Source organism: Protomyctophum bolini (assembly GCF_963924005.1).
Source record: "Protomyctophum bolini genome assembly, chromosome: 14".
NCBI classification, from domain to species: domain Eukaryota; kingdom Metazoa; phylum Chordata; class Actinopteri; order Myctophiformes; family Myctophidae; genus Protomyctophum; species Protomyctophum bolini.
The window spans coordinates 33,828,854-33,842,606 of record NC_137875.1 but is presented as its reverse complement, the minus strand read 5'-3'; the positions used below and the strand labels follow the sequence as shown (position 1 = coordinate 33,842,606).

Below are 13,753 nucleotides of genomic sequence, written 5' to 3'. Positions count from 1 at the left end.
CACATTTACCGGGACCCCATTTGTCACGGGCAAATTGAGGGTCAGTAAACTACGCCCGTATCCTCTGGTGGGGATCCGAGACATGCATCATAACGTTAGGAGAGAATGATTGGCGAAGGCGAGCTGTCACACATTTGTCAGAGGGAAGGGAACATTATTTGCTAATTTCCCAAGCTGGGCACTGACAGGGTGCTTCGTCTTCAGACCTTTGGTGACCAGCATGGCTTCTCGGCTATTAGTACAAGTCAAGTGATTTTTTTTTCTCTTTTCCGCGCCCTCCTCTGTAAAGCTGTAGTATAACAAGAGCCATTTGTTCGACCTCGTGGAATCACAGCAGCACGCGGCGAAGGGTTTTGGACGGAGCCCGGCGCCACGTACAGTGAGTCGTCTCTTTGCCAGGCTGTAGTTGTAGGCCAGACAGCCTTGAGGGCTGATGGATCGCAAACTTTTCCCCGTCAAGGTGACGCTATCGACTCCACTGCACCAAAATCTGACAAAATGGGTATGAGGCAGCCATTCATCAACATAAGGACAAAAGGGTCATATGTGCTTCACTCAATACTGGTGGAGATCAAGAAATGTCAGTGCTGTAAGGGGCTTGGGAGAGGAAGATCTTAATAGTGGCAGGAGCAGGACCTTTTTTTTGTTGTATATATATATACTGAAACTGTATCTACTACTGTGGCTCTTACATTGCTAATATAAAAAATAAAAAGATATGTTATAGAGTTAATAGACAGTGCTGGAGTACGGAGTCGACCAAACTCTGGATAAGCGGAGGAAGATGGATGGATAGATGAACAGTAGGTTTTGACCCGGACTTAAAAAAAAAAAAGTCCTCCGTCCTCTCCACAGCAAAGCAGAGATATAAATAGTGATATATATATCCAGGCCTCAAATCCAAAATTAAACACATTTCCTGTTCCACTCTTAGAAAGATTTTTTTTTACTGTATGCAGCAGTACAGTATATAACTGCAGACTAAATGGTGGTATAAACAAACAAACAAACATTGACGTCTTTATCGAGGCACATCAGATGCAAAAGGGTCCCGCCATGGGGCACTTTGAAGTCCCCGGATAAAAGGGGAGGGCCGATCTGATGGAGAGCTTCCTCCTTCATTTCCTCTCCTGCAGGGTTGGGCTTGGTACTCGTCGGTGACGAGGGTGTGACCATACCGCAAAAAAAGATATGCTATAATCAAAGGCATTCAGGGAGTTATGTAAACAGATCATCCATAAAGGAGGAGGACTCGAAGACGGCACACCAAAGTGTCGCCGTGTAACATTCAAAGACCCGGGCCTGTCCAATTTGAAAATCCTGAAAATGTAATGCGGGATACGCCTCTAAATTGACTAGCTCTTATTTATTTTTTTGCTTTTCCCATAATACACCCTGCTGTGAGAACCACACCGACATGGATGAAATAGGCAGCTTTATAACTGTCTTCACTACAGTTAAGTAGGTCATAACCATCTTCTCAACTGGTTTCTTTAGCACGTGTTGGAAGTCTAGCATGTTATCCAAGCTCTCCGTACCTGCCTGTCTCATTACGACTCTAGTATTTAGCACTTCCTCCGCGGGAGTGAAGGAGACAGTCGTGAGGCTGAGTTAGACGGGCTCAGTTTGAAGGCCTCGTGTGCTAGTGTGGATCGCGACAAGGTTCCGGGGAGGAAGGTCCTTGTGTCCAATTAGAGAGGCTGACGTGACACGCGCGCTCTTAACTCCCCCACTGTCAGCCGGCTTGTCAGGTGGGCTTTGGCAAGCACACTGTGGCATTATTCCACAGCGTGTTATCAGCAAGTGACCTGTGAAATCCAGCGCCGGGGAAATTGATTGAAATAAGCACTCACACTTGAGCACGTCTTTTATCCGTTACATCTCTCTGTGAAATATATCGTCGGTATCTTTTAAGAGAAAAATGAAGGCAGGAGTGTGTGTTTTTTTCTCCCCCCTTTTTTTTTGCTATAAGGATGGTATTCATTGATTTGATTTTAATTGGACCCACTTTTTGTCCCACGGTATTGTTAGATGTCTGTCTTCTAATGGTTCTTTAAATGGATTGTCCTTACGAAGTCACAGCATCAGTCCTCTGCCAAAGGAAAGAGAAGCGGGGGGAGGGTGGGAGGGTAGCACTTGATAGACGAGGATCTCTCCCCTCCTCCCTTGTATCCCTCCCTCCCCTCCTTGCCCCATTTTCAGTATGTTCCACACCCAACGGGCTTTAAAAAATAACTCCACCCCTCCCTCGCACCCCCCCCCCCCCACCCCCACCCCTACCCCCAGCACATTTTGATTGAAATTCATCGGCAAGTTTATTGAGAAATGAATGAGGGAGGCCGCGCGGTATTGACTTTGAGAGGAAAACACAACTCATCTTGAATGAGGGGGAAAACGCGGCCGTAATTTAGCCGTCATCGATCCGTGCCCCGTCCATGTATTGATCTTCATTTTACAATATTAATTTGCGCCCGCAATCAGCTGTGAAGGGAACCCATTTGATTTTCTGTTGGACGGTAATGTGTGAAAGTCCAGCGGTGTCCTCAGAGAAGTGGCGCACTTACTTTAGATGTCAGGAAAGCGATTGAACAGGTGTCTTCTCCCATTTTCTAATAACACCGCCAATGATGAGGAGTAGATTTTGAAAGTATGGATGTGCAGTCTGTGCCGCGGCTCCCCCTTTTAACCGTGTTAATTACATTTTATCTGTTTGCAGGAGCAATATCTGCAGCAGACTGTAACTGTCTAGGTTTTTTTTTTTTTTCATCTGTATTGGCTCAAAGTTCATGAAATTTCAATGAACATTGATCTGTTTCCATTGATTTATCTTAACTGCAGATCTTTGAAATTTTAATTTCCTGTTCATCTCAAGACTGCGGGAGATGGAATCACTCAGTGCTAACTGGCTGCTGTGGATGGAGATGATATGGTCAGTGTTAAAACAGTTAAGGTTTGCTTTGCGTGGGTTTGCAGTGAAACATTCCAATTTGGCTTGGTTTGGATTTCTTTTTAAGGCGGTGTCCTGTCTCTGCATGCGTGTTTTCTACTCAAAAGATATATAAAATCTGGAGCCGCATGACTTCTTAATACCTTACCTTCTCAACACGTATTTTAAAAGTTTGACCACCTCTAGTAACCCTGAGATGATATTGGCTTCATTCCTTTCTCCCACTGTCTCCCACTGAACTGGCCAAAACTACACACCGGTCAGATGAGGTCATTTGTTGTGGCGATGATATTGCGACCTTCATCTGTCTAACAGGCTGCAGGTGCCTACAAGCCCCCAGCTGGACCGCTTTGACTCGTTACAACATGCAATAACACTTGAATGAACTTCTGTCTGTCTGCTATTTATCTGTCTTCCCCCCTTTTTCCCAACTCCCACTCCACCTCTAATTTGTGTTAAGGGGGAAGGAAAAAAACTGCTCAATGGTGTAGGAGGAGTGGAGATAAGCTCGAAGCAGTTAAGTATAATTAGCGAAAGTAATAGCTGGCAAATGGCAACAAGGCTAGGTTTTTATCTCCTGGAAAGATAGAGTTATCGTAATAAGCTTTAATGGCTGGCAGGAATGCTAGCGCGCCGTGCACGCTTCCATTCAAGCCCGTAGACTTAACGAGGAACAATTTCCCTTAAATTTACTGCTTTGCTCAAAACATTTCCCCATGTTTATACCCTGATACTGTAAGTCAATACGTCACGTTCAATCCACTTCCATATAGACCGAGGGCGCACAAAGCACAGCGGCAGAGTATTGCCATGTAAGCACTTCTATCTGCCAACGACGGCCATGTTACACTGTTCCTGTGGAGCGGTTACTCATGTCCTATTTCTGGAGAACATGGGGAAGAGGCAGCAGACCATGTTCAGACGCCATGTTCAGGCCATCCACTCTGCATTTTAAGCAAAGTGGCTTTGGGTGGGGTGGCTGGGGATTGGGGAGGGGGGGTTGGTGGAGTGGGAATTGGTGGGAGAAAATGTGTTAAGTGCACTGAGAAATGACAGAGTAGATTAAGCAGTTTCGAGTGAAAATAGCAATAATAGCAGCTCTACAAACTCTCAATGCTCTGTGAGCTGGTACTGTAGATCGACTATTGGTCGAACCGGCTATTCATCGTATGGCGAAATATATAGGGCTTAAGTGATTAGCGGGTTACATCAAAATAAGATTGGGAAGTGCACATCCCATGCAAAGGAATTCCACTGAACCCTTGCCATTGTGTGCCGTGCGTGTGTTGCCATGCGTGTGTGTGTGTCTGTGTGTGTGTGTGTGTGTGTGTGTGTGTGATATTCAAAATTGGAAATGATATGGTCACAGCTGCTCACCAGGTCATGCATTCCATTTCATCATATTCTTGAAACATGAGCGTTCATTCTCCAAAGTGAAGAAATTACTGAAATATTCATACCAAAGTTTGCTTCCTAACCTTCAGCCCTTCGGCGGAGAACTCACTTAGCTGTTCACGTGATTCACGAATTTGACAGTACTTTTCTTTTTTTTTTACCCTTCAACCATCGTCCATTTAAATTGAAACATCTTCACAGTCACTTTGTTGTGTGATATTGCTTTGGTTAAATTCTAATGAGCACCGAATGAAACCATGGAAACTACCATAATTTGTGAACAATTATATTCCTTTATACAAATAACCCAAGCAGGGACAAGAAGACGAGAAAATAGATTTTAAGTGGTGTAATAGAACAAACGGCCAACGTGTCTGAAGTTGAACGGAAGATGAGAGAAAATGAAAATTCTATTAGTCCTTATCATTCATTCCGCCTCCGCCCCCCTCCCCCTCCGCTCCCCCCTCTCTCTCTCTCTCTCTCTCTCTCTCTCTCTCTTCATCTCCCCTGCAGAGTGTATTCAAATGCAGAACCTGCCTTTACCTCCCCGTGTCTCTTTTTCTCTAATTATCCATGAGGTCAGTAAGCAAAATGGGGAAGAAGCCAGGAGATCAATACAAATTATCCCTGAGCAAACCAGTGCTGACAGTTTGAATTGCAGCATATGTTTACCCAAAATCAGGCAATTTATCTTAATATCAGGCGAGTAATGCAGCAGGGGTGAGAGGTCACACAATCTCTCCACCTCATAATTACCCGCCTCTAAAACAGGAAAGTGGTATTGATTGGCCGCGGGCCGGGAAGCGGGCGTGACTGGAACGTGCCAGCGAACACCCCCCTACCCCCCACCCCCCCACCAACGCACCTCCTCCCTCCACCACTCCTTGGGTCCCTCCTCCCCTCGGCTAGACTCCCCACCCAGAGCAGGATTTATGGGCTGTGTGCTGAGGGTTTCATGTTTCCTCACAGCGGCCGAGAACACCTCATAGGCAGGAGGGGTACAGCCGCCCACCACCGCCGCCACCACCTCCACAGCATTGTGTTTGGAGGGACGAGGAGGAGCGCCAGACTAATTTTGGCGTGTGTTGGAGTCATACAAGGGCATCACGGAGCTCAGAGCTAAATTAGTTCTGTTATATCTTTGGAAGGGAGAGTGAAGTCTGGACTGTGGATGTTTGCTGAAAAGACAAAGGGTCACCAGGAGTCCAAGAGGCTGGCAGTAAAGTCAAAGGCTGTGTAAATGGTTACAGTATGTGGAGCGTGTGTGGGTGGTGTATTGTGCTATAAAATAAGTGCTGTTCAAATGACCCATTGGAAAAACAAGAGCAAAAGAAAGAAAGGACTATTGGCTTTAAAAATTGTAAACATGGCAGTATTGCTTAGCATATTCATCTCCTTAACGTGATAAATACTGTAACGCACATTGCACATTTATTGTCCCGAACGAATACAAGTGCTCAGTATATATCATCAGCGACTCTTATAGGATTATTGACGCGGTCTGTGTCTGTCCGCGCCAGCGTACATGCTACGACTACAGAACTGTCAACTCATCAACTGACAGCACCGTTTAGCACTAATGCAAGTCTCCATCAGCTGTCAAAAGCATTTGCATGAAATCAATAGCAGATGGCGGTCTGTGTCACCAATTTCATTACGCCGGGGTTGTTACAAAGATCATTTCCATGATAGATGAGATGGCGACACGTCGGCACGCGTAGATCATGGCCGATACGCCGACTCGCAAATCCCCCACACCGAAAGAAAATAATAAAACCTATGAGACGTATGGTTAATTCATACTCCGTCGTACCATGGTGTCACACACACCGAAAACAGCAGATCTACAAGCACACACACACACACACACACACACACACACACACACACACCATATTTTCGGCGTGTGACGTCGCTGCACGACAAAGTCTAAATCAGGCTTCGTTCATATAACATAACTAATTAAGTCCCGAGTGTTCCGTTTCACTCTGAAAGGTTATACATTTCATTGTTAACCCATTCTGGGCGGGAACCCCTTTTGGTGTTAGCATTATGTTATGCTTTAGCTATTGAAAAATAGCAGATCTACAAGCTTGTATGTCTGGTATTTTTGAAAAATCGAAGAACGACTGAAAACTGTCTCTTTTTTTAGAATCTGATCTCAGGTCAAAATGGGTAAAATTGACAGTCAGGATTTTGCCGTGTATACGGTCGGTCAATAACCCTGCATGCATGTATTGAGACACTTTATTATAAACGTCACATACTGTACTGTATAGAAAAAGAAAACTAATGCATTACGCACACAGAGTCCAAGACGAAAACTTTTCCATGTCCTCCACATCACGTTTCTTAAAAGTGTAGGATATTGAATGTGAGCTTGTGTATGTATGTATGTATGTATACACACACACACACACACACACACACACACACACACACACACACACACACACACACACACACGGCATATGTATGGCACAGGGGCATCGTTATCATTGGAAAGGCAACATAAAAAGGTACACCTTATCCAACCTCGCGGTCGGTCTGGTCCTGTACAGTATGTGTTCCCAGCATGCCTGGCGGGTTGTGCTAGGCCCCAGCTGAAGCAGAGGACAGGAGAGCGTGATGTATCACCCTGAGAGAGCCCACTGACAGCCTCTGATGATGGATGGCCTGATTATGGAGTGCTTTTTACACATATACAATTTACATCACACTGAGCAGCGGGGTCTGGCAGGGCTACCACCGTATACACACACGCACGCACGCACGCACACACACACACACACACACACACACACACACACACACACACACACACACACACACACACACACACACGCACGCGCACGCACACACACACACACACACACACACGGACCAACAAAAAACACACGGGTGTGTCCGTGCTGCATGTGTGCACGTGGTGGTGCACACACAGGACTGCCACAGTGCATAGATAAGAAAGGGGGTGGAAATAACAAAAGAAAGAGGGCAAACTCCTGGCTACAGTCTTGTCATGTACAATCAATACTGCTGATCAATCCTTTATTAAGGGAGAAGATGGCGTTCCCCTGTGTTTCCCAAAGCCGACCCATGTCGTTTTGGCATGCATGATGACATGTCAAATCAGATTTCCAGGGGTGTATGTTGTTGTGGCGTGGGGTTTATTGAGGTGTGTGCGTGCGTGTGTGTGTGTGTGTGGGGAGGTGATACACGTATCACTGTACGAGCAAGCTAGATCCTTACTATTGATTAGTACCCTGCATTGTCCACGCTTGGACACGTAATTGCTCCACTTGATCATGCTTGAGCTAGCAATTACTGTATTTCGGCCTTTTTTTGCACAAGTACTGCATTTTTGACCATGTGACAGCATGCTGTGTGTGTGTGTGTGTGTTGTGTGGAGATTTGCTGCATGCATTTATACAAGCGAGACAGAATGTAAGAAAGAGAGTACGAGAAAGCGTTTGAGCGAGTGAGAAAGTTAACACAGATATGCACATCATTCCTTATTTCCCCTTCGCTGCACCTGCCACGGCGCCCCCCACAGCCCCGCGCCCCACGCGGCACCGCCTCGCTGTGTGTGTGTGTTTGGCGCTTCATGGCCTGGCCCTTCCACGCCCGCGCGTCTCTGTGGCGTTCTGCAGGTTCACCGAGCTTGTGTGGTGTTAATGCCGAAATTACATGCTGAGTAATGAGTGATGGCCCAAATTACAGGCTGAACAATGAATAGAGGCAGGCAGCTCTTATTAGTCTCCACAGAAAGCCATTGATTTATGAAGCGCCTCCACTCAGCGGAGTTACTCTCCTGAAAATGATATCTACATTGAGAAGTGATGTTCTCTATTAAGTCGTCCCCCCCCCCACCCTTTACAACTGCTCTCCTCCCCCCCCCCCCTCCTCTTCTCCCCCGTGCCCTCCCCTGGCTGATTTCCCCGTCCCTGTCTACGGGTGTACACATGATTGTTTAGACTCTTGGCGGGGCTGTAAGGGAAGCCTTCAATTACCCATTAGGACTGTCAGACATAAAACGCCCCTGCTCTCACCCAAAGTCTGGGTTATGATTCATTTACTTTGTGGCTCTGATTCATCGCCCAATATGCCTCCGTGCCCCAGATTACTATTTGAGGGGTGGGAGAGATTAATGGCTGCGCGGGACCCATCGCCGTATTTCAACGGTGGGCCCCGCGACGTCGCAGGCGCGGGCTCGGGTTTGCGGTGGAGAAAACTGGGGGGTGAAATGACAGCAACTTACTGTAGATCAATGCACGGACAGCCGTTCACAGATTATTAAAGCTCTGTTAGATTAGAAGACCCACCGCGTTGTAGTTTTCTGTAGTCAATATTCCGGAGAATATATATATATATATATATATATAAAAAGAGAGTGAGAGAGAGAGAGCGAGAGATAGGGAGGGGGGGGGGAGCCCCCCTCTGAAAGATTCTCAGACTGATGTAGGTCATCACGGCTGTTAATGGAATAACACTCTGTGACACAAGTGTCAGAGGAGCCCGTGTCATTTTGCTTCTGCCCCCCTCCCCCCACCCCAACACACACACGCACGGACGCACGCACGCGCTGAGCCGCTTCTGTTTCATAAAACATTGTTTCACCCCCGAGAGTTCTTTGAAATTAGGTATTCTGGAAATTACTTTAGTACAGTAAACTCCAACAGATTTCTCAATTAGTTTTTTTTATCCCCCATCTATCTCTCAGGCTAAATGAAAGGGCTTGATATAGTTTGCGTGCGTGCGGTATCTATCTTGCACCAAAAAAACTGCAGATCTACAAGCTCTACAATGCATTGCACCGCTGTAACACGTTGTTGAGCTTGTAGAGTGTAAATCCGACATCAGTCATGAAACCTTACTGGATATTCCGCCCTGTGCTTTCAGCCCTGAACGAGCCCACCATCGACTATGGCTTCCAGAGGCTGCAGAAGGTCATACCCAGGCACCCAGGCGACCCCGAGAGGTTACCGAAGGTCAGTACCACGTCTAATCTCCATGCACATTAAGATCCTCAGTGTTAAAGGACCTAGTCCTAGAACATACAATTGTAGTGTTTTTTTTTTAGCTCCCCTGTGTATTTTCTATACCCACAAATATGCAATTTTGAACAATCGGGATTTCTCGTCATATAGGCTATTAGGCCGGGGCTTTTATGGAAATTGCTCTCAGGAACAGCTCAACTGATTTGGTCGTATTTGTGATCTCATCAATGTCACCCTACTTTGTATAATTCCTCCCTCTCTTCAGTCTTCAGTTCCAAATTTGCATTTCTACTTTGTTTACAATGTCCGCCATTGCTGATCTAGCATCAGTATTATTTAATACAGAAAGATGGTCTTCCTGCTTTCTTTGTCGCACCTCCAACGGTGCCATGGAGGACTATGCATGGCAGGGGCGTCCTCTTCCCTGAGCCAAGCCTAAGCCTGACCGCATACCAGACTCAAAGATTAAATAAGTTGCATATCAGCACCCCCACCACCTCAGGACATTGTGGTACTGCAGCTAAAACAGCTTCAGAAGCAAAAACGAAATGCCATGGAGTGGTTATATGAGTTATGAGTGGTGATTGAGGCTCAAACCATTAGAAATAAGTTTGAGGAACATAGACAATATGATATTAAATATAAAACAAATGTTATAGCTGCTTTAAGTCTGAGGGATAGAATGGACCCCTAAGGATCCATTTGGGTCCAATTGTTCTCAGAGTTCAATTCATTGATTTAACTTTATAGACACAAAACAAAATGGCACCAAATTGTATGTATGTATCGCTATTCAACCTGTGACAAACGAACATCCACCGCTGTAGCCATGTGACAAAACAGCAACAGTCGTAGAACAAGAGTTCAAGCACTTTGAATGTGACAAATAAAGCAAAGCACATGAATGCCCAAGGAAAATACTGTGGCACTAAACAGCTCTGCAACCCCCCAACCAGCAGTGGGGGTAATGGTATTGGTTTTGTACGAGGAGACAGGCGTAAACTCTCTGTGTGGTAAAATAGCTCAATCAGACGTTTTCCTCTCCAGTAGTCTGTGGAGATGGTAATCTGGTCAGAGTCGTCGTCTGCACCCTCATTACCCCACTCATGTTTTCCTTTCATTTTCCACAGCTCGATTTGGTTTAATCTTTTGTTTACAGAACCCTGTGCCGTAAACCCTCTGGTCTTAGTGTGGCTAATAGACAAAGACTGCATGTTATTATGCATTGGCTCTCTTAGTGTTTTCGTTTTAACGCCAGTGAAGGAGTCCGTTTGAAACACATTTGGTGTGGCACCGGCACATAGATAGCTCGCTAAATTGATGGACCTGATCGAGGACCAAAACTTTTCCTTTTTTCCCCCCCATCGGAAGCTCTTTGATCGTCTTACTCCTTCCATTTCCTATTGATAACATCTAGTGCTTTCACTAATTGCCACCCTGCTACAGTAGTCCTCATTTCAGTGGCTGGCATGCCAGATGCGTCAATGGTAATATTATGACTGATTAGTTTGTTCAAAGTCCCATGGCATGTAGTAAAGCGGTGACCACCGCCGAATTTTAATAATACCGTAAAACCTTTAAAGACCTTATCTATTAAACCCCAGCATGCAACACAGCAATATCATTAACATCCAACGGACAATTTAATAAAGAACAGACCATGGGGTTACCTATAGATAGACGTTTGACCAAGTCAATTTGAAGAGATACGACATCACAGCCAGTCCCTGGTACACAATATGAAGTGTTTCAATTAGACGCAGTCCCCATGGAGACAGTAACCACCACCTGGACATGAAATGTTGCTCTAATTTTAACTGTAAACGCTGACCAAATGGGAAAGTGCATTCACCTCCAGTATCACAATAACACTTTCGGAGTCTCTTTGGACACCGCAGCCCTACACAGTATCTCGCTGAACTCTCAATTTTCTAAGTCGGAGTGTCTTTGCCAAATCCACAACATAACATACAAATACGAAGCGCAATAATGTTAAACATAGGTTTATTACAGCGAAGCATTGCTTCTTCCTGCGAATACAAAGCGCCTTTGGCTGCGAGGACAGATTTTGACACTGAGCCCAAGATTAGTTTTCCTGGGTGCACGCGTACACTTAATATAGCAAGGTCTCCCAGCCTTTGCATGAAACAATCACAGAGTGAGATGAAACCCTGCACTTCCAATAAACAACATAAATATTTGATTTGCTCTCTAATGGACCCAAATATGGGGTTCAGGGGGCATGTAAATGATCCCACCAAGTGATTCGTCATTGTTAAGCTTGCCATCTGAGGGTCGGCTCTCGGGGTCAAAAGCACATTCCCAATAAAACAGCCCGTGGCGGGCTTGAAGCTGGCGGGCCGAGGCTGGCAATGCATGTACGTTTGGAATGAGAACAGAGAGAGAACAGCATATAGAGAGCAGCCATTACAGGGTTGCAGGTGAGGTGGGGAGACTCTATAAAAAGGAGATGAGGCTTGGTGGATGTGCAGTGTGCATTAGCAGAAAGGCAAATCGACACCAAGCCCCCCCATACCCCCCCTGCACCCCCCCCCCTGCATCCCCGCCCCCCCCCAATGACTTCACCCTCCAGTTGATAATATTACTGCGCTATTGATTTCCACCAGCCTCCTCCCTGGGACCAGTAAGACACGTGGTAATTGTAAGGAGACAGAAAGCCAATATGGGAGTGCTCATGGATAGCAAGGGATGCACGCTAATATTGTTGCTACACAGAGAAAAAAAAAAGGGGGGAAGCTGCCTCTGATTGAAGTTTACCTCGTAATTCTAAGACAACATCGTAGATGACAGTCCGACCCTGTGGGAGGGGTGCCAGATATAAAAATTCAATGCAAAGTCCAGGGTGAATATGAAAGTAATAAGTGTGAGCAGTCAAGTGATGAGAAAGGAGATTGGTTTGCGGGCATCGCGTTAAGTGAACAGAGACTTTGGAATTCACCCTCCTTTTTAAGATCTTGTTATAAAACAATTTTCTATTCATAATATAAAAAAGACAATTTATAATACCATTTTGTGCCCTCTGGCAGTAATGGACAAATAGACTGGATATCACATTATATCACACTCAATTTCTCGCTTCTGTAACAAATTAGATTCATTATGAAATTAAAAGCGGAAACTCAATATTGTTTTATTATTAAGCTGATTGCTTTGGATTCTTTTCTTTTCTCCCCAAAATGAGCATAAGCCCATTCTCTTCCAATTCTTCGTGTAATCCACAAGGAGAAAATATTACAAATGTGTTCATGTCAAGCAATTACCCATGTATTTAAATGAATCTCTCTTTCTGTGCTCTTTGAAGTACCTTCATCTAATGGCCCTATGCTTCTGAATGCATTCATTACCTCAGGCTAGAGCTAACAGAGTAATTGCCTTACAGTTTTATAATGGCATTAGCACTCCAAGCTACATAACCTAGGCCCTCTTTTATTAACTGTGATAATATAAATACAACATCCATGCTAATCTGCTGCTTGAAGAATCACGTTGAGACTATTTTAGACCACGTAACCTTCACATTAGACGGGTTTTTTTAACAGCGCGTCATTTGTCAAGGGTTTCTGTACTCTTTCCCCCTCTCTTTCTTCTCTCAGCTGCAAAGGGAAAGAGCGTCTGAATCTTGCGGTGATCCGTCATCTGAACAATCCCCGTTTCAAAACATAGTTGTAGAACAACCAGACCTCTTTATGAGAAAAGCAAGGCGAACAATAGCAGAAATCTGTCACGCCTCTGTCACAGAACAACAGAGATCATTTGAGGCCTTTAATTGTTTCAATTTAACATGGTGCTTTCTGATATGTCTCCATGACAAGAAAGCCAATTACACTTATGCCAGAGCGGTATAGAGATTTACATGGAAATGCCCTCAGAACACTATTCCGTGTTAATCGTATTCACAGCATGAGCTGATACGCGTGAGGGCGCCTCGTCGGAAGACAACAAACTCCTCCGTTGATTGGGTGCCGCGCTTCTCATCATGCGCGGATATGACTAGGTTGCCACTTAAGCATAGCCTTGCGAGTCAGCTTGGTTAGTTAAGACGCCACGCGGTAAACGACAGATTAGGGATGAGAGGCAATATCGTTTTCTCTCCTCCTCTTTTTTCTCTCAAGCTGTCCTTATGTCGCTGCTGCAAAGTACCATATGGACAAGAAGGGAAGGACGTTTTACAGAGAATGAAACATGGCATGCCAACGTGACAGTCTTAATTGCTTTAATTGTTGTTTAAAATTGAGAGCCATGTAGGAGATCTTGAAATATGATAGAATAGATTATTGGTAATTATTAACTGTGGGAAAAAAAGACAGAAAACCACTTTATCTCACTCAGCGAGTGCGAGAGAAATCTGTTCTGCCTGATGAGAACACATCAAGACAGCTGGTCCTCTCAT

General features: G+C 45.2%; 1 protein-coding gene across 7 annotated transcripts in view; it reads left to right on the top strand.

Moving 5' to 3' along the window:
• LOC308328448 (transcription factor COE3) overlaps nt 1–13,753 on the top strand; it is an 84,717-nt gene that overhangs the window by 64,974 nt on the left and 5,990 nt on the right. For all 7 annotated transcript variants that reach the window (XM_080782269.1, XM_080782266.1, XM_080782264.1 and 4 more), the window contains exon 11: nt 9,245–9,333. In XM_080782269.1, the coding sequence (XP_080638395.1) occupies nt 9,245–9,333 (89 nt within the window). The remainder of the gene's footprint in view (nt 1–9,244; nt 9,334–13,753) is intronic.